Source organism: Canis lupus, chromosome 35 (assembly GCF_003254725.2).
Source record: "Canis lupus dingo isolate Sandy chromosome 35, ASM325472v2, whole genome shotgun sequence".
Taxonomy (NCBI): domain Eukaryota; kingdom Metazoa; phylum Chordata; class Mammalia; order Carnivora; family Canidae; genus Canis; species Canis lupus.
The window spans coordinates 3,605,946-3,632,440 of NC_064277.1; the positions used below are offsets into that span (position 1 = coordinate 3,605,946).

At 55.2% G+C, this 26,495-nt stretch overlaps 3 protein-coding genes and 2 long non-coding RNA genes across 7 annotated transcripts in view; 2 read left to right on the forward strand and 3 right to left on the reverse strand.

Moving 5' to 3' along the window:
* Positions 1-339: 339 nt before the first annotated feature.
* On the reverse strand, positions 340-2,245 carry LOC112659302 (uncharacterized). Its single transcript, XR_003136294.3, has 2 exons — positions 1,731-2,245; positions 340-521 (listed from the first exon to the last, which is right to left on the reverse strand). It is a non-coding gene; the product is annotated as an uncharacterized LOC112659302 (long non-coding RNA).
* A 4,348-nt stretch (positions 2,246-6,593) lies between these two features.
* On the forward strand, positions 6,594-20,263 carry PSMG4 (proteasome assembly chaperone 4). The gene is made up of 3 exons (XM_025445834.3): positions 6,594-6,817; positions 17,293-17,368; positions 20,064-20,263. The coding sequence occupies exons 1-3, from the start codon at positions 6,644-6,646 to the stop codon at positions 20,183-20,185; spliced, it is 372 nt and encodes a 123-aa protein (XP_025301619.1). The 5' UTR covers positions 6,594-6,643; the 3' UTR covers positions 20,186-20,263.
* On the forward strand, positions 6,916-17,200 carry LOC118353378 (uncharacterized). Its single transcript, XR_007408474.1, has 3 exons — positions 6,916-7,343; positions 10,566-10,663; positions 17,011-17,200. It is a non-coding gene; the product is annotated as an uncharacterized LOC118353378 (long non-coding RNA).
* Positions 20,264-23,302: 3,039 nt separating the features above from the next.
* On the reverse strand, positions 23,303-25,018 carry LOC118353363 (uncharacterized). Of its 2 annotated transcripts, XM_049106049.1 has the most exons (4): positions 24,916-25,018; positions 24,669-24,871; positions 24,224-24,623; positions 23,304-24,174 (listed from the first exon to the last, which is right to left on the reverse strand). In XM_049106049.1, the coding sequence occupies exons 1-4, from the start codon at positions 24,940-24,942 to the stop codon at positions 23,908-23,910; spliced, it is 897 nt and encodes a 298-aa protein (XP_048962006.1). In that variant the 5' UTR covers positions 24,943-25,018; the 3' UTR covers positions 23,304-23,907. The 2 variants fall into 2 exon arrangements, with proteins under 2 accessions (XP_048962007.1, XP_048962006.1); XM_049106050.1 differs by lacking the exons at positions 24,669-24,871; positions 24,916-25,018 and having other exon boundaries at positions 23,303-24,174; positions 24,224-24,580.
* A 426-nt stretch (positions 25,019-25,444) lies between these two features.
* Positions 25,445-26,495, reverse strand: part of SLC22A23 (solute carrier family 22 member 23) — a 163,454-nt gene continuing 162,403 nt past the window's right edge. For both annotated transcript variants that reach the window (XM_025445525.3, XM_025445527.3), the window contains one exon: positions 25,445-26,468. In XM_025445525.3, the coding sequence (XP_025301310.1) occupies positions 26,111-26,468 (358 nt within the window). In that variant the 3' untranslated portion in view covers positions 25,445-26,110. The remainder of the gene's footprint in view (positions 26,469-26,495) is intronic.

Here is a 26,495-nt window from a genome sequence, read left to right on the forward strand (position 1 = left end):
TGGAGAGGACAGCAGCCACCGGAAAACTTCCACGGGGCCGGATGGGACTCTGAGTGAGAACCCACAGAGGAGCTGGAGGCTGGGGCCTGGAGGGGGCGGTCGGCGCCCCAGCCCGAGGGAGATACTGATGGAGGCTCTAGGCCTTGCCACCTAGAGCTCTTCAGCGACCTTGGCAAGAGCCGTGTAGTGAAGGGAGGACAGCCTGATGGGAGTGAGGCTGGGGCAGGGAGGGAGAAAGAGGATCTGGAGATAATCACAGGGTCGCTTCCCAGGGGTTTGGCTGACGAGGAGGCTGAGACACGGGGCTGGAGGCGGAATGACATGACACAAAGAAAGATATCTCGTAAGATCATGTCTGTATGTTGATGACACTCATCTAGCACAGGTGAGAAAATCTGTGATGCAGAAGAGACAGGTACGGATCGCACCTGTGCTGTGTCTGAGACGGTGAGGAGGCAGGAGGGCAGGTGCACAGGTGGAGGGCTAGCTTCAGGTGGCAACAGCAGGCTCATCCGCAGTAACTGGAACAGAAGCGGGCTTCATGGGCTCAGTTGTAGACAGTTTGTTGGGTTTGGTGAGAGGAACAGATTTGGAGCAGAATGTGAATTATTGTACGTTCTTTAGATTAGAGAAAGGCCACTTGGGAGGGCAGGCACAGGCTATACCTCTTTTTTTTTTTTTTTTTTTTAAGATCTTATTTATTTATTCATGGGAGATACAGAGACAAAAGGCCGAGACCCAGGCAGAGGGAGAAGCAGGCTCCATGCAGGGAGCCCAACGTGGGACTCGATCCCGGGTCTCCAGGATCATGCCCCAGGCTGAAGGCGACGCTAAACCGCTGAGCCACCCAGGCCACCCATGAGCCCCCCGGGCTGCCCCAGGCTACACCTGTTGACCCCAGGTCCCTGGGACACCTTAGTGGAGAACCTGGGCAAACCCTGACTGGCAGGTGTAGGGACTCTCAATAAATCCTATATATATTTGCCAGTGTGGCAGGTGTAGGGCATTCTGATCGGCACGGGTGGTGAAAGAATTTACCCAAGCCAGGTCAGAGGAGATTGAAGCTTTTTGAATACATTGCCGGGGAGCAGTGGGCAGGTCAGCAGAGGAGAGGCGGCTGCCAGGAGGCGGTGCGGGGCTGTCGTGTGGCGTGGAGTGAGAAGGCAGGGGAACCCATGGGATTGTCCCTTTGTTGGTCACTGTGCCTGGTAGTAAGTAGCCCGTTGGTCAGTTAGGGCCTGTGGCCATTTCAAGGTGAGTCACTTAAGGAGCCCTTTGCGGCAGCTGAGCAGTCGCTGGGGTCCTTTGGCCTTGCTCCAGTTTTCATTGCTCAAGCCTGTTGCCTGCGGCCCCTAGAGCAGGGACATTTGGTGCCCATCAAGTGCTGTGTCTGCTTTCCAAATTTTGCACACGATCCCTCCTCCTGTCACAGGGCGGCAGCAGCAGGGGACCATTTCTGGCTATTGGCCACAAGAAGCTTTGATGTGTCGCTTCTGGGTCAGAGCATCAAAGGGCCTGACCCGTCATGCAGGCCCCTCTTCTGCTGCCGTGACCCGAGGTGTCATCTGGGTTCCTCAGGACTGTGTGGAGCCGAGTCCTCCCACCTTACATCCTCCCCTCCCCCCTACCATTGCCCTTGCAGGATCGAAGTGTCACTATAGCCTCGCCTAGCCTGTGACGAAACCACGCACCACATCACCAGTCACGGCATGTGGCAGCGTTTGACTCACCTTTCTTCACCTGGAAGGGAGGGACCAGAGAGCCGTTTCCTTATTTCTCCTCTAAAAGAATCCCGTCATTCTTGGTTCCTACTGAAATTCATGCCAGACCAAGTCTCATCACCCCAGCTGGTGGCGGAAAGAGGACAGGGATGAATGAAAGCATCGGTGCTCCCCCCCCCCCCCCCTTCTCAAGCAGAAGCTGGGAGGCTCCTCGGTGTAGCTGTGCTGCCCGGGGCTTTTGCATCTGCGGGGGTGGCCGGCGAGAAACAGGACCTGCTTGTCCCCTCCAGTCCCCCCGAGCGTTCTCAGACTGCAGAGCCAGGAGACAAGGCCCCCGGGACACAGGTCTCGAGCTCAGAGTGGGAACCGGGGACCCACCCTGCTCTCTGAAAGCCAAAGCTGCGCGGCACTTGGACCCCTTCCTTCCCACCTGCCACCTAGTGGGTCCCTGCGGCATCTGCACCCTGGTGCCCGGCGCCGCGAGGATCTGGTTACCATTCCGCATCCGCACCTGATCTTCAGGGGGCAGTGGCCTGGGAAGGCGCCTCAGAGCCAACCTGAGCCAACCTCCTCGGGTTGCAGCCAAGTAACAGAGACCTGGCTGGTTAGCGGTGGAGCCAGACCCGAGCCCGGGCCCGGGAGGCCCTTCTTCTTCCAGCATTTATTCGTTTACTCACTCAAGCATCAGTCAATATTTGTTTTGTGCTTTACCAGGTGCAGGGCCCGTGCTGGGCAGGGGGCTGCAGGTGGGAGACCCCGTAGCTGCCCTCGAGGAGCTTCCTGAGAAGGACGATGAGCACGCAGACAGGCCAGCAAAGAAAAGGATTGCTCTGCGGTCGGTACACGCAGGGCCGGGGGAGATGTGGCCCGGCTTCCCGCGGGGCGCTCCTTCAGGACGAGGGGCTTCTAGCAGCTGTGTCAGGGGCAGGCCCAGGCAGGGGGCATGGATCAGGGTGCCCAGGGCAAGCAGGTGGTGGTGAGATCCACAAGCAGCACTGTTTGCAGTGATAGGGCAGGGTCTTCAGTTATAGTTGGGGAACCTGGTCGGGGGGTGGGGGGAGCATTCACCATCAGAGGGAATGCAGGAAGCAGAGGGCTGGGGGAGGGCAGGAGGGAGAGGGTGCATTGGGTGCAGACACACCGAGGGTCCAGGCGCCTCGGGGGACAGTTAGGAAATGACGGCCTGCAGGCAGTGGGCCTGTGTGCGCCTCCGGGAAGAGCCCTGACGGCCATACAGTCATACTTTTGAGATTCGGTGACAAGCAGATTCATGGCCATGATGAGCTGGCCCAGGGTATGCGCCAGGTGAGAGGAGAGCAGGCTACAGAAGGAGCCTGTCCCGGGTGGGGCTCGCCAGAAGGCAATGTCAGAAAGTTTAGTCCGTGTATTTTTCTTTTAAGATTTTACTTATTTATTCATGAGAGACACACACACACACACAGAGAGGCAGAGACACAGGCAGAGGGAGAAGCAGGCTCCATGCAGGGAGCCCGACGGGGGACTCGATCCCGGGTCTCCAGGATCACGCCCTGGGCTGGAGGCGGCGCTAAACCGCTGAGCCACCCGGGCTGCCCATCTCGTCCTTATGGTAAGGGTGGAGTTCCTCTGCCAGGATGGTGACTGTTTAGGAATTGCTGGGCTCTGGACACAAGAAGCCCGAAACCCAACAGAACTCTTGCCGTGTCCCCTGGAGGAAGTGTCCTCCGTTTGCAAAGCAGAACCTCTACTGCCGCCGTCCCTAAGTGCAGGTTTGGGAGGGATAATCCCCTATTCCGTTCAGGCGTGATAAGAGGGGCTGCTCCTGCCCCCCTCTTGGATCCCTGACTTACCTGGTCTTTCTACTGGGAACGCAGCACCATACACAGCACTTTGGTTCAAGCTTCATGAAGGGTTTTGGAGGATGATTCTCCATCCTCGTGAATTACCACGTCTGAGCTTTTCGGCCTGCGTGGGCAGCTTGTGGGTGACGCAGACGGTGTGATGTGGCCTGTGGCTCCCACGGTTCTGGGCCCGCTCCCCCGCCTTCTTGGCTGTCTCTTGTGACGTGTGCAATGTCATGCTGCACGATGGATCACACGTCCAGCACTCAGGTAATGGCCCGAGGGCTCTGCGGACAGGAAGGGCAAAGCCACAGCTGGAATGTGTTCTATCAGAACAAACTGTTAGCTCTTCTGGGTGGAAAGAGCCCAGCCTCACCAGCTTGCTAGGTTATGGTGCCATATCAGCCTCAGCCCGGCTTCGGTTGGTAGGTAGGATGTCTGGTGACAGCAGCAGCAAGAACAACTTTGGTAAGTGGAATTCCATGCTGTGGGCCCCTCAGAACCACCACCTCTGCTACCAGGGTTCCTCCGTTGGTGGCCCAGCCCTGGCTGGCAGGAGACAGGCTAGCCAGCATCAACTGGCCAAGTCATTTTGTCTCCTCATGTTCTCTGCTGGATGATAACAGGTGGCACAATGATCTTCACACTTCATGGACATTCTAGCCACAACCTCTTCCCCTGACCTCCCTGTCCTGTCCTCTGTCTTCCCATCTTTTTCCCCAGAGTTTCCCCGATCAGACGGGCCAATGCCTGGCCCTCTGCCCATTGGTCTACGAGTACTCTAACCTCAGGCCACTGCTCTGCCCACACCACGTGGATGACCAGGTACCCTGCCTGAGTAAGGCTGCAGGACCAGTGCACCTGGTGTAACATGTACCCCTACACTGACCCATCCAAAAACCAGGCTCAGGCTTTCACCTCATTCGTCAGCCAATTCTGTGGGATCCCCCCTTACAGCCAGAGGTGCGAACTAAGACGGGGCCTGGGTGACACAGAGGTGACAGCGCTGTAGCGCATCAGTGTGATATTCTGTGGGATGTCTGGACAGTCTACATCTCTTCAGATGACATTCTGGTAGAGAGTGGATTGTTAAGACTATCTGTGAATATTGTGGTCCATTCCGTGTAGATGCAAGCTGTTTTTGTCCTCTTTTCTGACTGGAAAAGAAAATGTATTTCCCAAATCATTGGCCACATGTTATGTCCCTTTTGACAGGTCCCTTATGAGGCCTTATTATACTGCTCTTGCAGATATCACATCAGCTGCAACTGGGGCTGCTTCTTGGTTGAGTTTGTTGTAGTCTAATGTCATCTTCCAGGATTCACCTGGTCAAGTAGGAATATGATGAAGACCACCACCACCGCATCCTTTGGATCCTCGCGGCGGCACTAATTTCCACCATCCTCCCCTTGATGCAGTATTGCTTGGCTGGGGAAGGGGCAGTTTCTTAGGCTCCCACATAGCCTTCTCTGCTATGACAGCTCTCACCCCACAGGCCAAGGACCCACGGTGGGGATTGAGCCAACTTCCAAGTACGCCTATCCCAATTATATACTCAGGGACTAGGCAAATGATCCTGGGCGGGTGTGCAGACCAAATGAACCCCTAGCCAGGACTCTACGTATTGTCTGGTTCCTGTCTGCCCCTACTGTAGCAGGAGGACCTTGATGACGCTCCAGGTCTCCATATCTCAATTCCAACTCCGACTCTTGAGGTGTTCGGGTCTTCCTCTTTCCCTTGTGTAGTGCTACCTGAGTAAATGATCTTTGGTCTCTTTGAGGAGGGACCAGGAGGTCAGAGTGTGTATCCTTAATATGGTGTCGCAGGCAACCTGGGCATGTCTTTAGTTACTGGGTTCCAGGTCCAGGCACTGAACAAGGGACCATAAGATTTCACTGGTGTGACTGCACTCAGCCTCCTGATCATCCATCCCCAGTGTCTCCTGATGGTGTAAGGTGAATCAACTGTAGCCGTCGGAATCCATGGGCACTTTGATGCAAAAAAGGCCCATCACAGTTGACCTGCAATGGGCCCGCATGGCCTGGCCCCTGTACTGCCACCTGCATCCAGCACCAGGTGCGAGCTGCCCTGGGCAGGGTGTGTAGACAGACTCCAAAGGAAGTGACAGTAGAAGCCTTTCTGCTGACAGCATTTCTAGCAGCCGGGACAAGTCCTTCTGGAAGGCAGGTCTAGGCGGCCCATCTCAGAGCCCAGCACACAGTCTTGGGAGAAGCCACCAAAGTTGACAGGGTCAGGCTCTTGAGGATGTAGAGGAGCACAGGGGCAGAGCTCAGGTGGACAGATTAACCTTCAGCAAGCAGAGGGGAAACTCACCCTGATGGGGGAGGAGAAGGTGGTGAGAATGGGGTCAGATGAAGATAAGGGTTTGAGCAGAGGGACAAGGTGTTGGGGAAATCAAGCCTAATAACCTTCATTTTATTTGTAAAATTAGAAGCACCTTATGTGGTGAGCTTGAGCTTGGGGAGGGTTAGGGCTTGAGGAGAAGAGCCCCTGAGGTCACTGCCCTGCCCCTGACGCTGACCGCTGACCGCCGCAGGTTCTCAGCAAAGCCCAGCGCGGGAGGGCGGCGATTCTCCCTCCCGGCCCCGCCCCCAACACTGCCCCTCCGCCTCCCGGCCCCGCCCCCCATTCTCCCGGCCCCGCCCACAGCCCCTCCCCTCCGCCTCCCGGCCCCGCCCCAGCCCCTCCTCCCGTCCACGTCCCTCCCAGGCCCCGCCCCTTCGCCTCCCTGCCCCGCCCCCTCTTCCAGGCCCCGCCCATCCTCCCGGCCTGGCTCCCCAACACCGCCCACCCGCCTCCCAGCCCCGCCCCTATCCCCGCCCCTCCTCCTCCTCCCGGCCCCGCCCACAGCCCCGCCCCTCCGCCTCCCGGCCCCGCCCATCCTCCTCCAGGCCCCGCCCATAGCCCCGCCCCTCCGCCTCCCGGCCCCGCCCCGCCGGAGCCCCGGGGAAGCGAAGGCGCGCTCGGCCTCTCGGCGCTCGCTTGCTCGCGTCTGGCGGGGGCGGGGCGGGGCGGGGCGGGGCGGCGGCGGGGGCGGGGCCTCGGCGGGACTGGCGGCCTGGGGTGCTGGCGGCCGGGCGCATGGAGGGGCCGCGGGCCGCGGCGGGCGGGGACGTGTCCCTGCACAACTTCAGCGCGAGGCTGTGGGAGCAGCTCGTGCACTTCCACGTCATGCGGCTGACCGACTCGCTCTTCCTGTGGGTGGGGGCCACGCCGCACCTGCGCAACCTCGCCGTGGCCATGTGCAACCGCTACGTGAGTGCCGGCGGGGGGGCGGGAGGGCGGGGTCCTGGGGACCGGGCGGGGCGGGGTCGGAGGGGGTCAGGGTCGCGGCGGGGGGGGGGGGCGGCGGTTGGTGGAAGGCGGGGTCCCGGGGGTCAGGCCGGTGTGGGCCCGGGCCGGGCCGGGAGGGAGGGAGAGTAGCCGCGGTGCCGGCCCCCTGGGTCCGCGGGCTGCCCTCAGGCCTCTCTGCGCCCAGGGACCCCTTCCTGTGATGCCCTGGGGAACGGGTCGGGCTGGGCCTGCAGCACCCGGGGGCGGAGTGAGGTCAGGCCCAGGCGGCCGCCCGCCCGTCAAGGCGCGCCTCCCTGTGGTTGCGGTGCTCAGGGCCTCAGGGCCTCGTGGTGGGCCCCCTGCTCTCCCGTCACACTCTCGCCCTGGGCGAGGGCACCCACCTCCGGGTTTGATGCCCCCTCTATACTGACCACACCGAATCGTGCGTGTGTTTCTAGGCCAGCCCTCTGCCCAGTTGTGGACTCCTGTGCCCCGGCCTGGAAGCCCGGTAGGCACCTCCCACTAGCCGCCCCGGGGTGGCACCGCCTAGCCTTCCCGACCTGCTGCTTGCAGGGCAGGGCAGCCCGTCCGAGCCGCGGAAGCCCCACCTGAACCTTGACTCCTCTCTTCCGTGCTCCGCCTGGCCTGTGTCCCCGCATCTGTGGGCCCTGCCTTCCATCAGACCTGAGGGGGAGTCCATCCAGCCGGGGGGGCGACCCCAAAGGGTAGAGGCCTGGAGGCCGGGAGGCAGGGTCAGGGAAAGAGTTCACCCACCGCAGAACAAAGGAGACAGGTTTATTGGATGCCCCACAAGGGAGAGGCTGTCCCCCAGGAGGCAGTGGTGGCAGGGGAGGAGGTATGGGAACGTAAGGCGTTCTCCTCCTTCTCTGGTACCTGTGTTGGGGGGTTAGCTAGGGCTTAGGCAGGTCACCTCAGGGGCCTGTTTGGGGCTGGAGGTCACTGTGGGCCCTTCTACCTTACTTCGGTTTCCAGTGTTCAAGGTGACGACCTCAAAGGGATCTCTGCACACCCATCGCCTCCTTTTGGGCTTGTCCCCCTGGGCCAAGCCTGCAGCATCCCCTTGGCTTCTGGCCTGATTCCCCCTTTGCTGCCTCTGTTAATTTCTTAGAGCTACTGCAGCCAAGTGCCACAAGCTGGGCGGTTTATTTATTTATTTATTTATTTTTAATTTTTATTTATTTATGATAGTCACAGAGAGAGAGAGAGAGAGGCAGAGACACAGGCAGAGGGAGAAGCAGGCTCCATGCACCGGAAGCCCGACGTGGGATTCGATCCCGGGTCTCCAGGATCGCGCCCTGGGCCAAAGGCAGGCGCCAAACCGCTGCGCCACCCAGGGATCCCAAGCTGGGTGGTTTAAACCAACCAAGATTGATCCTCTCGCGGGTTAGAAGGCTGGAGGTCTGAAATCGAGGTGTCGGCAGGGCTGGTCCTTCGGGAGGCTCGGAGGGAGAACTCTTCCTATGGCTCTCCCATCTTTTGGGGGTGCTGGCAGTCCTTGGCATTCCTTGGCTTGCAGCTTCACCACTCAAGACTCTGCAGTGCCACTGGCCTTCTTTTCTGTGTGTCTTTTCATGTAAAGACGCCAGTCATAATAAATTGAGAGTCTACCCTATTCCAGTACGACGGCATCTTCAATGACAGCTTAATTACATCTGCAGAGACCCTATTTCCAATTTAAAAAAGTCACATTCACAGGTGCTAGGGGTTAGCATGTGCGCTTGTCTTTTTGGGGGACACGATTCAGCCCACAATGCTGCCTTATGGCCATTTATAGGGCAGCAGACAGCAATCAGATATTGTCATTCCCTGGCTCCAGGCCTTTCAGGAGGTACACTCGGAGCACAGTTCAGAGACTTGACAGTGACCCTTAAGCTCTGTTACCTGGTGGGGCTCCCCTGCTCCCGCCCTCGCCCTCCTCCCAGCCCACTCACAGGCCTCTTGGCTGCTCTAGTGCATGGGCTTGTCCCCAGGTATTGCTCCCTCTGCAGATTGCCATCAGTATCCATAGTGGTGGTGGTGAGGTTTGTCTTTTTATGGTCTTTGTAACCTGAATGCTTGACAAGCCACTCATTAAATTGTTTTTGAAGGAATGAATGAGGCCCCCCTCGGGGAACTCCAGGTTTGCTAGGGAAGGCTACCAGTAATCTGCATCCTGGTAGGCAGTAGGGATTGTAATCTCTGAGGGGCCTTGGGGTGGTGGGAAATCAGAGGAGTGAGCCATCAGGCAGGACCTGGGCAAAGTTTCGGGAAGGAGATAGCCTCTGAATGGGACTTCTGGATAGCTTCATACAATATCCCACTTCTGCCTTTGTCCTTCTTGCTGTTCTTTTTCCTGGGCAGGTTTTCTTTTATTTCTTTTCTAGTGGGTACCGGCAGCTGGGCCTTTGGGCAGCTGGCAATTCCTTCTTTCATTGGAGGAGAGGTAAAGGGCCTGCAGGGGCATGGGGTGATGGGTGGGGTTGTGTGTTTGGAGGTTGTGGTGCCCTGGAGCCACCTCACCATCTCTCTTTTCTAGTCCTTAGACTGTAGTGATAGACAGTGGCTAAGGCTGTGGGTCACATGGGGCCCAGGACTGCTCATTGGTAAGACCAGGCATTGCTTCCTTGAGTCAATTTCAAGATTCCTCCTGTGGGCTGCTTTGGCACACTAGCAATCTGACCATTTGGGAGTTATAGCTCCTACTAGGGTTTATTTTCTCAACTGGAAGGTCACACTAAACCAAGATCAGGTAGGAAAAGGAAAAGGGGCCAGTCTCTGTTACCAGACCTGTCAGAACTTCAGTCCTACTCATTGGCCTCGTTGTGTACTTGTATGTTGTCTTCTGGGGCAGAGAACCCACTCTCCAGCTGGAGAGAAGAGGTATAAACCATAACTTAAGGCAGGAAACACAAGATTCCTGTGGAACAGGACTTGGCAAACCATTGCCTAGGGGATGGCCTGCCTTCTACTTTTATAACCAAGGTTTTGGAACATAGTTCTGCCCATCTATTCCGTAATGTCTGTTGCAACTTTTGTATATTGATGGCAGAGTCGAACAGTTAAAATAAAAACTAAGTGATTTATCCTCTGGCCCTTCTTAGAAAAAGGGTTTTGGACCATGCATGGAGAGTGAGACCAAAGGGTCGCTGACGTCTCCTCCTCCTCCCTTCCCCCTCGATCCCCACATGTAAGACCATGTAGAACAAAACCATACTACTCTGCTGCTCTTCCAGCTAGCCTGCCTTGCATCGAGTGGTCTATTTACGGCACTGAGAGGCATTAGAACAAGGATGATATAGAGTCCCTCAACATGGTGGAGGCCCGTGACCTGGGAAGAAGGGACACTGGGGCCCTGTCTGCTCAGATGATTTAGGATGTGGTGAGCACACTTTGAGTGGACAGTGGTGCTCCAGCCATAGTAAAACTGAGCATGTATGTGCCTGGGAGACCAGCTGGGCATAGTATGATTTTGAAAATAATAAAGTACTGAGTAGGGTAACAATATGTGGTTTTTAGTTTTGTTTTTGGTGGGAAACGATCACCTTAAGGTAGATTTTCTGTTTCTAAAAGTTTAACTGTAAATACTGTTAGCATACAGCTGAATATTGAACTTGAAACTTGTAAACAGCAAATTCATTAATTGAGTTCACGATTTTGTTATCTTTTCAACAAAAAAGCTTGCAGTAAATGCTTTCATTCTTATCCTCTGTTTTTTGATCATCTCTTATAGACCTCAACAAGTTCTTTCTCCTTTTGAAGTGACTTTGAACCCCTAGGAGACAAGGAGCAGTCTCTGATCTGTGCCCTGCTCACAGTATCTGGCACATAGTAGGTGTTTATTCAGTTTACTTGTCTCTACCTGGACAATGTGGGGGAATGGGTGCCCACCCCAGAGCCTCTGGTTGCACAGGCTAGTTCCTCCAAAAATCTTGCCCTGTGGTGAGGGAGGAGTTAAGATGGTGGAGGAGTAGGGGGACCCTAAGCTTGTCTCATCCCTTGAACACAGTTAGTGATCAAATCATTCTGAACACTAAAAGAATCAACAATAGGTCTCAGAGAACAAAAACTGCAAGTCTACCAGTAGAAAAGTGACCACCTTTTGGATGGTGGGAGGTATGTAGAGTTCACTTAGGGGAGGTAAAGCTGTGGGTACAGAGGTGGGGAGGGAGCCTGCTTATGGAGGCTGCCACAAAGTATTTGAGCAATGGAGTGCAAAATCTGAACTTGTAGCAGTCTACTGTTGTGGGGGTTGTGCCTGGCTTGAAGGTGCTTAGGTGGTGAAGCAGGGCAGAGTGCCAGAAGTGACAGGGTGGTCTAAGGATTCCCTGGGTCGCAGGAAGAATGGGTGGCGCCAAGGTGCTGGGCTGTTCCCAGGCATAGGAGTGGGGATGCTGGCTGAGAGCAGTGGGTCTTGGTGCTGGCTTTCTGCTCTGACTTGCTGTAACTGTGAACTGCTGTGTGGTGGTGAGACTGCTTTCCTGGGATGGACAGAAAATGGCAGAAGTGCAGAGAGACCCTCTCCCAGAGGAACAATATGGGTCCATGCTGTGGGAGTCCCTAAAATTTGTAGTTTTGAAACTAAGTCATGTGCCTGAGATAAAAAAAAAAACCTCAGGAACATCAGTTTCTGATGGAAACTGGGAACTGGAGGGGTGATTGATTGCTCTTCCATGAGGGCTCAGTGAAGAGTTGGGGGGAGTGAACTTTCCACTCCAGGGCTGGAGAGCCTGTGGTGGCCTATCCTGTCCGTCAGCACCCAAGGCCTTCAGGGAACAAAACAGCACCACCTCGTGGAGGCCGGGCCGCTTACAACAAGCCATGCTCCCTGGTGTCCAGGAGGCCTGTTTCCACTATGGCCAGTCCACCTGCGAATCAGCCCAGCAGGCCCCTATGCATAGAAGACCAGCACACACAACTGGCTGGCACCAAGTCTACTAATCATAGAGTGCTACAGAGTTTCAGCTCTAGGGGGAAATAGGATCTAGCTTCCTTTTTGTTTGTATTCTTTATTTATTATTATTCATTCTCTTTTATCAATTCCTTTTTTAATTAATATTTTAGAATTTTATTTATGTATTTTAGACATATTTTTTATTTTTTGATTTATTTTCATTGTATTTATGTATTTTTAAAGATTTTATTTATTCTTGAAAGACGCAGAAAGAGAGAAGCAGAGACACAGGCAGAGGTAGAAACAGGCTTCATGCAGGGAGCCCAATGTGAGACTTGATCCTGGGACCCCAGGATCATGCCCTGAGCCAAAAGCAGACGCTCAACCGCTGAGCCACCCAGGAGTCCCTATTTTTTAAATTTTCCTTTAATAAGCAGACCAAAACACACCAGGATCTAGTTTTTTTTGTGTGTGTTTTTTGGTACTTTTTCTTTTCTTTTTTTTTGAGTGTGTTTTTTGTTTGTTTTATGTCTTCTTTTGTGGACAAAATGATGAGATACAGAAATTCACCCTGAAAGAAATAACAAGAAGTAGAACTCATGGCGAGGGACTTAATCAATACCGTTAAAAGTAAGATGTCTGAACTAGAATATACTTATTTATTTCTAAAAAATTTTATTTATATATTTGGGAGAGAAAGAGAGAAGGAGCAAGTGCACGAGCTGGGGAGGGAGTGGTGGGCAGAGGGGCAGAGGGAGAAGAAAACGTAGACTTCCCACTGAGCAGGGAGCCCAACATAGGGCTTGATCCCAGGACCATGAGATCATGACCTGAGCCAAAGGCAGATGGCTAACCGACTGAGCCACCTACCTGTTCCTGAACTAGAATTTCAAACAATGATAAGGAGACTAGTGGGGCTTGAAAAAAGCATAGAAGACACTAGAGAATCCCTTACTACAGAGATAGAAGAACTAAAATTTAGTCAGGGTGAAACTAAAAATGCTATAACCGAGATGCAATCCCAAGTGGAAGCCATAAAAATGAGGATGGACAAATCAGAGGAGTGAATCAGTGATATAGAAGATAAAATTATGGAAAATAATGAAGTTGAAAAGAAGAGGGAAAAAAGGTAATGGATCATGAAGGTAGATGTAGGGAACTCAGCGACTTATTAAAATATAATAACATTCATATCATAGGAGTCCCAGAAGATGAAGAGAAAGAGAAGGTTTATTTGAATAAATTATAGCTAAAAACTTTCCTAATCTGGGGAAGGACACAGACATCAAAATCCAAGAAGCACAAAGAACTGCCAGTAAATTCAGCAAAAGCTGACCATTGCCAAGGGATATCAGTCAAATTCAGAAAATACACAGATAAGGAAAGAATCCTGAAAACAACAAGGGAAAAAAAGTCCTTAACCTGCAAAGGAAGACAGATGAGGTTCGCAGCAGATCTATCCACAGAAACTTGGCAGGCCGGAAGGTAGTGGCAGGTTATATTCAACGTATTGAATGGGAAAACTATGCAGCCAAGAATTTTTTTATCCAGCAAGGCAGTCATTCAGAACAGGAGGAGAGATAAAGAGTCCCAGACAAACAAAAACTAAAGAGTTCATGCCCACTAAACCAGCCCTGCATGAAATTTTAAGGGGGACTCTTCAAGTGGAGAAAAAAAAAAATCAAAAGCAACAAAGACTAGAAAGGACAGAGAACCTCACCGGGAACACCAATTTTACAAGTAAGGCAATGGCAGTAAATTAATGTCTTTCAGGAATCACTCTGAATGTAAATGGACTAAATGCTCCAATCAAAAGATACAGGGTATCAGAATGGATTAAAAAAACAAGATCCCCATCCATATGTTGACTAGAAGACACTCATTTTAGACCTAAAGACAGCTCCGATAAAAAGTGAGGGGATGGAGAACCATCTATCATGCTAATGGATATCAAAAGAAAGCCAGGGTAGCCATACTTAATATCAGAAAAACTAGATTTTAAAACAAAGACTGTAATAAGAGATAAAAGAAGGGCATTATATCATAATTAAGGGGTCTGTCCATCAAGAAGACCTAATAATTGTAAGTATTTATACCCCCATCTTGGGAGCGCCCAAATATGTAAATCAATTATAAACATAAAGTCTTTAATAATAGTACAATAATAGTAGGGGACTTTAACATCCCACTCACAGCAATGGACAGAAAGTCAACAAGAAAGTAGTGGCTTTGAATGATACACTGGGCCAGATGGACTTACCAGATATATTCAGAACATTTCATCGTAAAGCAGCAGAATACATGTTTTCAAGTGCACTATCAAACTCTTGATCTAACATCTTTTTATGATTAGCATGCATAATAGGATTCGTAGTAAAAATGGAACATTCTCCAGAATAGATCATGTACCGGGTCAGAAACAACCCTCAACAAGTACAAAAAGATCGAGATCATACCATGTGTGTTTTCAGACCACAACTCTGAAACTTGAAGTCAACCACAAGAAAAAATTTGGAAAGACCTCAAATACATGGAGGTTAAAGAATAGCCTACTAAAGAATGAATGGGTCAACCAGGAAATTAAAGAAGAAATTAAAAAAAAAATGAAGCAAATGGAAATGAATGCACAGTGGTCACAAACCTTTGGGATACAGCAAGGCCTACTTCAAGAAACAACAAAAGTCTCAAATACAAAACTTAACCTTATACCTAAAGGAGCTAGAAAAGGAGCAGCCAGTCCACTCTCACCATTACTATTTAATATAGTACTGGAAGTCTTAGCCTCAGCAATCAGACAACAAAAATAAAGGTATCCAGATTGGCAAGGAAGAAGTTAAACTGTCACTATTTGCAGAGAGCATGATACTCTAGAAGATGCAAACAATTCCATCAAAAAATTGCTAGAAGTGATGTGTGAATTCAGCAAAGTTGCAGGATATAAAATCAGTGTGGAGAAATCTGTTGCATTTCTATATACCAACGTTGAAACAGCAGCAAAAGAAATAAAAGATGTTATCTCATTTGCAAATGCATCAAAAACAATAAGATACCTAGGAATAAACCTAACTTAAGAGGTGAAAGATCTGTACTGTGGAAACTGTAGAACACTTATGAAAGAAATTGAAAGAGGAGACAAAGAAATGGAAAAGCATTCCATGCTCATGGATTGGAAGAACAAACATTGTTAAAAAGTCTATACTACCCAAAGCAATCTACACATTTTATGTGGTCTGTGTCAAAATATGACAAGTATTATTCACAGAGCTAGAACATGTAATACTAAAATTTGTATGGAAGTACAAAAGACCTCAAATAGCGAAAGGAATCCTGAAAAAAACAGCTGGAAGGATCACAATTCTGGGTTTCAAGATCTATTACAAAGCTATAATCATTAAGACAACACGGTACTGGTAGAAAAACAGACACACTGATCAATAGAACAGAATAGAGAACCCAGAAATGGACCCACAACTCTATGGTCAAGTAATCTTTAACAAAGCAGGAAAGAATATCCAATGGGAAAGTCTCTTCAAGAAATAGTGTTGGGAAACTGCAGAAGAATGAAGCTGGACCACTTTCTTAAACCAGACACACAAAGTCAAAATGGATGAAAGACCTAAATGTGAGACAGGCAACCATCAACATCCTAGAGGAGAACACAGGCGGTAACCTCTTTGACCTTGGCCGCAGCAACTTTTTAGTAGACACATTGCTGGAGGCCAGTGAAACAAGCAAAAATGAACTATTGGGACCTCATCAAGATAAAAAGCTTTTACACAGTGAAGGAAACAGTCAACAAAACTAAAAGGCAGCCTGTGGAATGGGACAAGGTATTTGCAGATGACACATCCGATAAAGGGTTAGTATCCAAATTCTAGAAAGAACTTATTAAACTCAACACCTAAAAAACAAATAATCCAGTTAAGAAATGGGCAGAAGACATGAACAGACATTTTACCAAAGAAGACATCCAGAAGGCCAACAGACCCGTGAAAGGATGCTCAGCATTACTCATCATCAGGGAAATACAAATCAAAACCATGATGAGATACCGCCTCACATCAGTCAGAATGGCTAAAGATAACAACCCAGGAAATGCTACATGGTGAGGATGCGGAGAAGGGGGAACCCTCTTACCCTGTTGGTGGGAATGCAAACTGGTGCAGCCAGTGTGGAAAACAGTGTGGGGGTTCCCCAAGAAGTTCAAAATACCCTTGGAGCCAGCAATTGCAATACTAGGTATTTACCCAAAGGATACAAAAATACTGATCTGAAGTGATACATGCACCCCGATGTTCACAGCAGCATCATCAACAGCCAAACTATAGAGAGAGCCCAAATGTCCGTCAACAGATGACCGCATAAAGAAGATGTGGTATGTATACAATGGATATTACTCAGCCATCAAAAAGAATGAAATCTTACCATTTGCAACGACGTGGATTGAGCTAGAGTGTATTATGCTAAGTGAAATAAGTCAGAGAAAGGCAAATGCCATATGATCTTACTTATAGGTGGAATATATGAAAGAAAACAGAGGAACATACATTATGGGAAGTGGGGAAAAGAAGGGGAGGAAACAAACCATGAAAGTCTTAAAGATAGAGAACAAACAGGGTTGATGGAGGGAGGTGGGTGGGGAATGGGGATTAAGGAGGGTGCATGTGATGAGCAACTGGGTGTTGCATGTAAGTGATGGGTCACCAAATTCTGTTCCTGAAACCCGTATTGCACTGTGTGTTAACTAAAAATTAAAAAGGAGAGAAAAAGGCAAAAAAAAAAAAAAAAAAAAAAAAAAAAAAAGTCTTTGCTGAGGCTGTTTCTTTTAGAAGACTAGTATTTTGATAAAGGTAATTTTGACTATATTATAAGTTAGTTTTTTTCTTTTAAGCTAGGAATTTTAATGGTAAGGGGGATTACTTCCATAGTAATTGGAGGTTAGAGTTCTATATTTCAGAAGGGCCACATTTATTTCTTTAGTTTTACTGCTTCTTACCTGAAATGAGGATTGGTCTGACATACTCTGAGCTTTCTATTTTCATTACTTGGACACTGATGGCTGATGCCCTTTGGCGGAGTCCTAGGGCCCTTGTTGACCTTGAAGGGCCCAGACACCTTCAGGGGAGACAAGGAGATAGGCACCCTGCCTTCTCAGCTGATGGCTAACTTGGCGGCCAGAGGGACCTGGAGGCACCTGGCACCCAGACTCTGTGATGAGCTTTCTTCAGGCTGTGCCCTTAATGATCTTGTTTGCTCCCGTCTTAGTCGTAATGTTGCCCTACAGCATTGCTTTGGAGTTTCCAACACTCAAAGAAGCCTTTTATGTAAAACAAACCTTCCAACTTACTGTCAGCACTGTGATGCCAGCTTCAGTGACCGTCTTCATCCGTCCCGGCTGTCTGTTCTCCTGCGGTAGAGGGTCAGCCCACCTGGCTGTTGGCACAGGTGCCAGACCTTCTCAGGTGACCTCCCGGGACCTGCCGCTTGCCCATCCTCATGAAGAATCAGAAGCCGCAGACGCTTGGCTGATGGAGAAGCAGCATTGTGTTCTCTGTTTTCCCTTTAGGATTCCATCCCCGTGTCTACCTCCCTCCTCGGAGACACTTCTGACACGACCTCCACTGGCCTTGCGCAGCGCTTAGGTATGTACCTGTGGCCGGTGCTGCAGACGCAGCCCGATGGGGAGGGACCTTACTGTTCGATGGAACCATGAGGCTGGTCACTTCAGAAGGAGAGAATCCTTCTCCCGAGAGAGGAGCGCAGACCTCTGTATGTTGGGCCTCCTCTAAGGAGGGCTTATCCGTGCCCACGTCCCGTGTCAGGGCTGGCATGTTCTCCAGGTCAGTAAGTGACAAGGTGACTCCGCATGAGAGGAGAGTGAGTGATGCCCACAGTGCCCATCGGGCGGTGGCTCTGGGTCACCTCTGCATGATCGGGGGAGCCCGTGGAGCAGGGTGCCTGTACCGTGCAGGAGGGACTGTCCTCTGCTCTCCGTGTGGTGTCGTTCAGAGCTTGCGGGAGAGGAGGCTGGCCTGACGTGAGTGCGGTGTGGACGGTGGTGAGCAGCACTGTGAGGAAGGATGTGCCTCACACACATACTGTCTGTAACTGCCTGGGTAGTCCAGGGACAGATGTGGTGTGTACTGCCCCCCGCCAGTGCCACGGGGTGCCCGGAGACTCGGGACAGCAGGGCAGCCTGGGCCTCCCCCTGGGTCTCTGTACTCACCGGGGGTCCCCGCTGGCTCCCTGCACATGCACGTGCCGGTTGGTTCTGTCAACCTGATCCTGGCCAGGTGGGCGTTTGTGTGCCAGTGACTCCGGGGAGCACCCGCGGGAACACGGCCACACGGTGGAGCGGGGATGGGGCGTGGTGGGCAGGGTGAGGGCTGGGCGCCCTGGGCATGTCACCCTGAGCCCTGGGTGTGAGCAGGGCGGAGACCACACGGGTGGCCATGGCCGCGCAGGAACCTAACCTCCGGTGAGAGAAACCTGGCTGGTCTCTAGTGTGCACTAGTTACCCCCCTAGTAGGTACTTGGTAACCTCTTCCTAGGAAGTAATTTTAGATTTAAAGGAAACTTGTGGCACAGATACAGGAGTTCCTGCCTTTGCCTCCACCTGCATTCCCGGTTGTTCCCATTCCCTGCGTTGATACTGTTGATTTGTTCTGAACCACGTGAAAGTGAGTGGAAGACAAGATGCCCCTTTGCTCCTCCCTGCGCCCTGCCCTGCCTGGCCCGGGGGAGCCGTGGGCGTGCTCGCGTTTATAGAGCCGGGGAACTGGGGGGACGGCTCCCGCTAGATAAGGCTGGCGGAGCTTGTTCGCTGTGCCACCATTCAGGTGGGCTCGGGGGAGTCCTAGCAATGGAAGCCGAGTAGCACTTTGCGTGCAACACGCTAGTTTGTGTGTGTGTATGTGTGTGTGCTTAGTTTTGTGCAAAGGATGTTTTTTTAAATTAATGTTTCTTCTCGTGTGGTTTACATCAGTTTATCATAATCTGTATAAATTGAAACAGAACATAGACAAATACGTCTTCACCAGCTTATTAAACTCAGAGATTAGCGGAGGGTCACCTCCTGCCTGTATCAACCAAACCCAGCAGCCGCAGCCCTTAGCCATTGCCCAGCAAGGACGGGCACACAGAAAAGGCGGAAAAGTCAGCGGTGTGATATAGCTGCTGGCAGCACCAAGGGACTGGTAATGCGCGGGTGCTGGGATGGTGGAGGGGCCGCCCAGTGCCACCCTGTCCTGTGCTGGTCCTCTCGAGCTTAGGTCTTGACCCTGCAGCTGGAAATGAATGACTTGCCTAGAGGGGTAACGGGAAGAGAGCGGAGTCCCGAGACAGGATGGTCTATGGAGGATGAAAGGAAGTAGGGACAGAGACCATCTAGTGGGTTCAGAGTAACCCCGGCAGCATTGGAGGGCTTTGGATGCACGGGGACGACCTTTCTCCACAGACCAGAGGGCAGAGCTGGGTCTGTGGGTGGACAGTGCGGCCGGTGCGGCCGGGCACAGTTGCGCTCCCTGTAGGGCCCTGTCTTGCAAGTACGTGGGAGTCAGAGTGGCCCCCACCGGGGGACGAGGAATTTCCTGCCACTGAACAGCAGGAGGCCAGGCGGGCTGTAGCATGACAGGTGCCATCTCCCCTGTCCTCTCCGCGTGGCAGGGCTGGCACGGTCCTCTGATGTGTGTGGGCTGGGGCGGGGGGCCCCGTGGGGAGTCGGGAGTTTGCACTTGCCCTGTGTGGGGGGAGGCCCCAGCACCCGTGTGGTCGGTGCTACAGCGTCTGCTTCAGCTGTTACGGGTTGTGCGGGAAGGGGCTCACGCGTGTCTCCATTGTCATTGAAAGTCGTACACTTGTGTGTGGGTTTGTGTGTCATAGAAATGTAGATGTTGGTAAGTGTTGTAGGATCATCTCCGGGAAGGGAGTGCGGTCGGCAGAGAGGGTGGTAGTGAAGGAGAACTTAAATACTTTACCTAAATATTTTAAAAAAGGAAAAAAAGAAACCAGCTTTTTAGGTAGAATGGTGACATTTGACCATTAGTGCTTGGATCCCCCGGGGGGGCTTGTGACTGTAGCTCCCCCGCCGCCCCCCACTCCCCACCCCCTGCCGCTCCCACCCCACAGCTCTGGCTCGGGTGGTCCAGGTGGGGCCTGCGAAGGTGCAGGGGCTGCCGGGGCCCCAGTGGCAGAACCACTGTCGTGGAGTGAGGGGGCCTGCCCGGAGCGCCCTGTTCTCTCCCACGACCCCACTGGTCTCCCCCGTGCGCTCCGCAGAGGCACCCACGGCCTCCCGGCCTTTCGGTCTCGCGGCGCTGATGTGTCTTCTCTTTTTAGCCCGGAAGACCAACAAACAGGTGTTTGTCAGCTATAACCTTCAAAACACGGACAGTAACTTCGCGTTACTGGTAGAAAACAGGATCAAGGAAGAAATGGACGCTTTTCCGGAGAAGTTCTAGAATGCAGAGTGGCCGCAGTGAGGATTTGTAACTTTTGTACGATACACGTTTAAATAAACGGACGGCGTTGCCCTGCCACTGGGTCAGTGTGTTTCTGTTCTGTTTCTAAGCCTTCGTCCTACTGACTTGCCTCTTCCGCTCAGCAGAGCGTGGGCCCGAGGCCGCGTTGGTCGGTCTGGGGGAGGAGAGGGGCGAAAGGGCGGCCCGAGTCCCCGTGCGGCCCCTCAGGAAGAGGGGCAGGGGCTCAGAGGAGGCTTCCTTGCTCTGACGGGAGGAAGTAAATCCTCCGGACCCTGCCGTGGCTGCTCCCAATTAGAATTCAGGCAACAAGTCTTTATAAAACACGTGCTGGGGTGTCTCCTTACGTCCCGCTCCGGCTGAGCCCTTCCCTGGCTCGGCTGTTCCCGCTGTCTTCTCCCTCGGGCCTGGGTTCGACTCCTGCTCCACGCCGCTCGCTGGATTTACGGACTCGGTGAAGTCTGTAAGTTCGCTGAGCCCTGTTTCCTCACCTGCAAATCGGGAATAATCTCTACCTGGCTGGGTTATTAGGACTAAACACACACACTCCGCAGATCACGTAAGCGTCATGGTACTTCGGTCAGTGACCGTGTTTACCTACTTTGTTTTTATGGATCCAGATGCTTTATTTAGCTCCTTGCTCCTCCCGTTCCCATTGTCTGTCTTTTCCCCCAAGTCCCAAGCACCTGCTTTGGTTACTTTAACGCTTAGCCTCTTCCCACCTGCCACTTGCAGTGGATTCCAATCTCTCTAGTTCCACATGCTACACGTTTCCGTTCACACCCTTTTCCAAAATCCAGTATTTCGTGGGCCAGGGGCTCCTAACTGCAGCTTCACATCCAAATCCCCGCGGGTGGCCCTCCCCCATAGCCCAGGCCTGGCCCTTCCCCAGAGGCGCAGAGGCCCCGGAACCCAGGCTTTGGCGGATGCGAAAAGCTCTCTGTGTGCTGCTCCGTACAGGTGAGGTTGGGGACCACTGGCAAAGAACCTTCCAGTTCTCAGGGTCCACCTGGACCCCTTTTGTTGCCAGAGGCGGATGGTCCACGGCCCTGTAACACGTTTCATGCAGTGGAGTGGCAACCAGGGGTGGCTACGCCCTGGCCAAGACAGAGAGGATCAGGCCTGGGGTTCAAGAACTTGCCTCCCTCGCAGACTTCCTGTGCTAACCTCCGAGGTCGCGGCCACCACAATCGTAGCGTGGAAGCGTGGTGGGCGCCTCTCTAAGAAGAGCAAGTGACACAAAACCAGGGCTATGGAGAGAAGAGTTTGGTATAAATACTTTATTAAAGAAATAGTGTTTTCTTGTTAAAAAATACTACATTAAAGAAGAGAGTTTGGGGTTATCAGAACTTCCTCACAGAGTCACAGTGTAGGAGCGTCATCTGTTGAGCTCTCGGAACGGCCGGGCCATGGGTCAGCGGGACACCAGTACACACGCGGAAAGCACTGCAGTTGGCCGCCGGCCCGCACCCCTCGGGGGGTCTGAGAGCATCACTGAGTGGACAGTCTGTTCGATCCACTCTCTGCCTCTGCCTGCCTGGAGGCCTAGAGCCCTGCCGTCCCCGCGGGGTGAGAGCAGACTCGCTTTACCCAGGCGCTGAAGTACGGACAGCGAGAGCCGCATCGACAGGTAGAGTTTTTATTACTTGTAGTCAATGGTCGTGAAATGCCCTTCAGTGGATACCATCGGATGAGGTAGGGAAGACATTCCAGTGGAAATTTGTTAATGGGGCAACATCTTTTATTTCTGTACATTTACATACAAATTTCCCCCCAAAGGTACAACAGATGTGACATCATGCAGACGTTTAGCTTTGAACGACAGCTCAGAACTCAGCTGAGGCTTGTGCTGTGAACGAGCACCTCCAGAGTCATCCGGGTCGACGCGTACAGTAACACGGTTCGTACACAGAGACCTCCAGTGTTGGGGTTCGCAGAAAGGACAGAGGGAGGGAGGTGTCCCCCACGAGACATAACACACCGTACTGCTTTTCCAAAACACACAATACATTAACGTGAGGTGTTCTTTAAAAGAGTTGAAGCGTGGGCTCCCCCAGCACGAGCGTGCACCGCGCCACCGAGGGGCTGGCGATGCGATGGTCACACGGGTCATTTAATGGCACTTCAGTCATTTCTTGTTTGGCTCTAGGAAGCGGTAATTATGTTTGAGTGCAATGACTTCCTTTACGAGGTGGAGTTTTGCTCTTTTTTTCTGTTCTGTGGCCAAACCAACTTACCAGCCCCTCCCTCCCCGCTCCTTGCGAGGGCGTCTACGGTTCCAGAAAACAGCCCCGAAAACCTTCCCAGTGTCTCGGGCGCGGACGCTCAGGGGATGCGGCCTGAACTGCCGACTTCTGGAAAAGGACAAAAAATAAACGAAGAGGTGTCCAGCCCTGTCTCAGGTGTTCACATTTGTGCATAAGTGTTGTTGGAAGGGGCTCGCAGCTCCCTGGTAGGCCAGCGGGGTACGGGGGTGGCCGAGGGGGCTGCTGGGCACGTCTTGGGGCGTCTCCCCGGGCAGCGGGATGGGGGGTTGGGGCGTGCGGCGGGGAAGGCGGACTTGGGAGAGCAGGTGCCTGAGAAGTGTGTGCTCCCTGGCCGCGGGGCAGGCGGGACCCGGGAGTCCGCGCGCTGAGGCCTGGCAGGGCGCTGGAGGCTGCGGCCGCCTCCCACGCGGGGCAGGGCAGGGCGGGGCGGGGGTGGGGTAGGGAGGGCGGGGCAGGGCGGGGTAGGGAGGGCGGGGCGGGTTGGGCGGGGCAGGGGTGGGGTAGGGAGGGCGGGGGAGGGCGGGGCAGGGCGGGGCGGGGGCGGGGTAGGGAGGGCGGGGCGGGCCTGGGCGGGGCAGGGTAGGGAGGGCAGGGCGGGGCAGGGGTGGGGTAGGGAGGGCGGGGTAGGGAGGGCGGGGCGGGGGTGGGGTAGGGAGGGCGGGGCAGGGCGGGGTAGGGAGGGCGGGGCGGGCCTGGTCGGGGCGGGGTAGGGAGGGCAGGGCGGGGCGGGGGTGGGGTAGGGAGGGCGGGGCGGGGCGGGCCCAGGCGGGGCAGGGTCGGGGTAGGGGGGGGTGGGGTAGGGAGGGCGGGGCAGGGCGGGGGTGGGGTGGGGCAGGGAGGGCAGGGCGGGGCGGGCCCGGGCGGGGCAGGGGCGGGGTAGGGAGGGCGGGGCAGGGGCGGACGGGCAGGGGCAGACGTGCTGGGCGGCCGGGGTACCCGTGGGCCCCGCGGCCGGGAGCTCCTCCGCTCGGTCCGCCCTCCCGGGGCCTGGGGCGCGGGCTTCGGGGCAGGTGCTCGGGGCGCGGGGCGTGGGGGACGGGCCGTGGCCCCGCCGAGACCGAGACCTCGTGCGTCGGGCAGGGCGCGGTCCCGGGGGCCAGGCCTGCGCTCGCTTGTCTCCGGGCCGGCCAGAGCCCCCGGGCCTTGCGCCTTCCTCGGGGCTCGGAGCCGGCTTGCCCTACGCGAGCCCGTGCGGCCGTCCGTGTGTCCCTCTGTCCCGCCGCCGGGGGTCCGCACGGGCTAGAGGCCTGGGCGAGGTGGCACAGACGCAGGGGGTCCCGGCGGGCGCGGGAGGACCGAGGAGGCCGAGGGCGGGGCGAGCTGGGCCCACCGCGCGGCCTTCCTCTCCGCATCTCCCCGCCCGGCCCAGCACCCGCCGCGGGCGTCCCGGCTCCCGGCTCCCGGCTCGAGGCCGCGGTGGCCCTGGAGGAACGTGGCTCACGGCGAAGGCGCGTCGCAAAGTGCGGGGGGGGGGGGGGGGGGGGAAGATTCTAGAAAGGAACCAGGCTGTCCGCCCGCACCTCGGAGCTCGGAGCTCGTTGGCTGGTGGCGCGGGGCCCCGAGGAGGCCGCCCCGGTCGGGCCCCGCGACGGCGAGGGGGCGCCGGGAGGGGCGCGGGGAGAGCCCCGGGCTCCCGGGCGGGCGGCGGCTGCGGAACGTGGGTGACTTATTGCTGTCTCGCAACCGCTCCTGGTGCTTGCGGAGGCGGGGTGCGGGGGCTCGCCCGGGAGCCCGGGTCCTGGTGCTTGCTGAGGCGGGGTGCGGGGGGGCTCGCCGAGAGCCTGAGTTCTGGTGCTTGCAGGCTTGGGGGGGGGGGGCTCGCCCGAGAGCCCGGGTCCTGGTGCTTGCAGAGGTTGAGGGGGGCTCGCCAGAGAGCCCGGGCCCTGGTGCTTGCAGACTTGGGGTGGGGCTTGCCCGGGAGACCCGGTCCTGGTGCTTGCAGAGTTGGGGGGGGGCTCGCCCAAGAGCCCGGGTCCTGGTGCTTGCAGACTTGGGGGGGGGGGCTCGCCTGAGAGCCCGGGTCCTGGTGCTTGCAGAGGCCGGGGGGGCTAGCCCGAGAGCCCGAGTCCTGGTGCTTGCAGAGGCCGAGGGTCTCACCCAAGAGCCTCATCCTGGTGCTTGCAGAGGCCGGGGGGGCTCGCCGGAGAGCCCGAGTCCTGGTGCTTGCAGAGTTGGGGGGTGCTCACTCGAGAGCCCAGGTCCTGGTGCTTGCAGAGTTGGGGGGAGGCTCACCCGGGAGACCCGGTCCTGGTGCTTGCAGAGTTGGGGCGGGGGGCTCGCCCGAGAGCCCGGGTCCTGGTGCTTGCAGAGTTGGAGGGGGGCTCGCCTGAGAGCCCGGGTCCTGGTGCTTGCAGAGGCCAGGGGGGCTTGCCCGAGAGCCCGAGTCCTGGTGCTTGCAGAGGTTGGGGGGGTCGCCTGAGAGCCCGGGTCCTGGTGCTTGCAGAGGCCGAGGGTCTCACCCAAGAGCCTCATCCTGGTGCTTGCAGAGGCCGGGGGGGCTCGCCCAAGAGCCCAGGTTCTGATGCTTGCAGAGGCCGGGGTCCTGGGGGGTCTCACCCGAGAGCCCCAGTTCTGGTGCTTGCAGAGTCTGGGATCCGGGGCCCAGGGGGACACGCCCCAGAGCCCCACTCCTGGCCCGGGGGCCCCTGTGCGGCCAGAGGTGGCGGGGAGGGGGGACGCGGCTCCCCCAGGCACTGCCGTTGGGCCAAGTCAGCAGGGGACGGTCATCTGGGCTGGGCACCTGGGGACCCCACAGGCAGGTCAGCTGGGTCCCGAGGGCTTTCGGTGGCACAGTGGCCCGCGGTGGGGGTGTGACCCTGCGGGAGCCGAGGCAAGGCGGGGGCTGGGCTCCGGCCTGCTCCCCCCTGCTCCAGGCAGCTCGCCAACCGGGACCACTGGCCACTCAGGACTTCGGTGGAAGGTTTCGGCGGTTCCCCCAGGAGCTTCCAGCCTCAAGTACGAATGGATGCTCTCGAAGGAGAAGACGGAGCTGGTTTTAATGGTATTTGGGAGCTGCTTTCCCCCAGCGCGGAGCACAAGCGCTCCCCTCACAGACACGCACACAGAAACCCCTTTAAAAACCAGACACAGACTCCCTCGCAAAAACCCAATCGATTACATTTCACTCTGTCTGCAAGGCGGTCACGGGGACAGGTCTGAGCGCCGCTGGCAGGTGGGGCCCAGAGCAGGGCCCGGTCCCTGCGCGGTGCCACCTCCGTGGCTGTGACCTTCGGGGCCGCCGCTGTCCCACAGCGTCCTCCTCGCAGCCGCGACCCGCTTCCGAAGGAGGTGGTTCTGTTTTGAGATCAGTTAGAGGAAAGGGAATAAAGTGCTTCTCGTAAAAATGACCAAAATAAATACAAACATCTCATGGCAGAAAAGAAAGTCTGAAGGGTTATCTTCCAAGAATTGGCTTCCCCAACACAACACACGATCCTTAGAGTTTTGGAAAGAGAATTTCCCCACACCGCTGACAGTCTTGGCATCCGCAGGGCTGCAGCAGCAGAGAACTGGGTTCTCCTGCCCCCCGCCCCCCAGCCCTACGTCGGGTCCCTGGTCTGTAGGCCTGCGCCCAGGCAGCCCCCAACGCCCCGGGCCGGGCGGCCCACAGTACCCCCTTCGGGGACGCCTGTGCCCAGAGCTACATGGACTTCATGCCGTTGGCCGTGGCATTCTCGGGCAGCCCGTCCCCTGCGGTGGCCGCGTCGTGGAGGCCGGAGTAGTCCTTGAGCTCGGCGTTGGTGAGCAGGAGGGGCTGCTCCCCCTTCCTGTGCGACAGGAGCGGCTGCCGAGTGTAGTGCTCCCCATTGGAGATGTTCTCGGGCAGGTTCTGGTTCCTGCTCTCGGGCAGCAGGAGGATGCAGATGATGCAGATGAGCGTGCAGCAGGCGAAGATGATGTGGTGCAGGAAGTAGCCTTTCTGGTTGTGCAGGTCGATGATGGGCGCCGTCAGCATGCCGAAGCCCGCGCTGGCCAGCACCAGCCCCAGCCCGCCGCACCTACGGGAGAGCACGAGCGCACACCGT

Bases quoted from the DNA above. Each gene is read 5' to 3' on its own strand.
- PSMG4 (XM_025445834.3), top strand. From the start codon at position 6,644: ATGGAGGGGCCGCGGGCCGCGGCGGGCGGGGACGTGTCCCTGCACAAC. The intron at 6,818-17,292 runs GTGAGTGCCGGC...TTTTCCCTTTAG, and splicing joins TGGCCATGTGCAACCGCTAC to GATTCCATCCCCGTGTCTAC. The intron at 17,369-20,063 runs GTATGTACCTGT...TTCTCTTTTTAG, and splicing joins TGGCCTTGCGCAGCGCTTAG to CCCGGAAGACCAACAAACAG.
- LOC118353363 (XM_049106049.1), bottom strand. From the start codon at position 24,942: ATGAGGCTCTTGGGTGAGACCCTCGGC. The intron at 24,624-24,668 runs CTGGGCTCTCGA...AAGCACCAGGAC, and splicing joins AACTCTGCAAGCACCAGGAC to TCGGGCTCTCCGGCGAGCCC. The intron at 24,175-24,223 runs CTCAGCAAGCAC...CCCGCACCCCGC, and splicing joins CGAGCCCCCCCGCACCCCGC to CTCCGCAAGCACCAGGAGCG.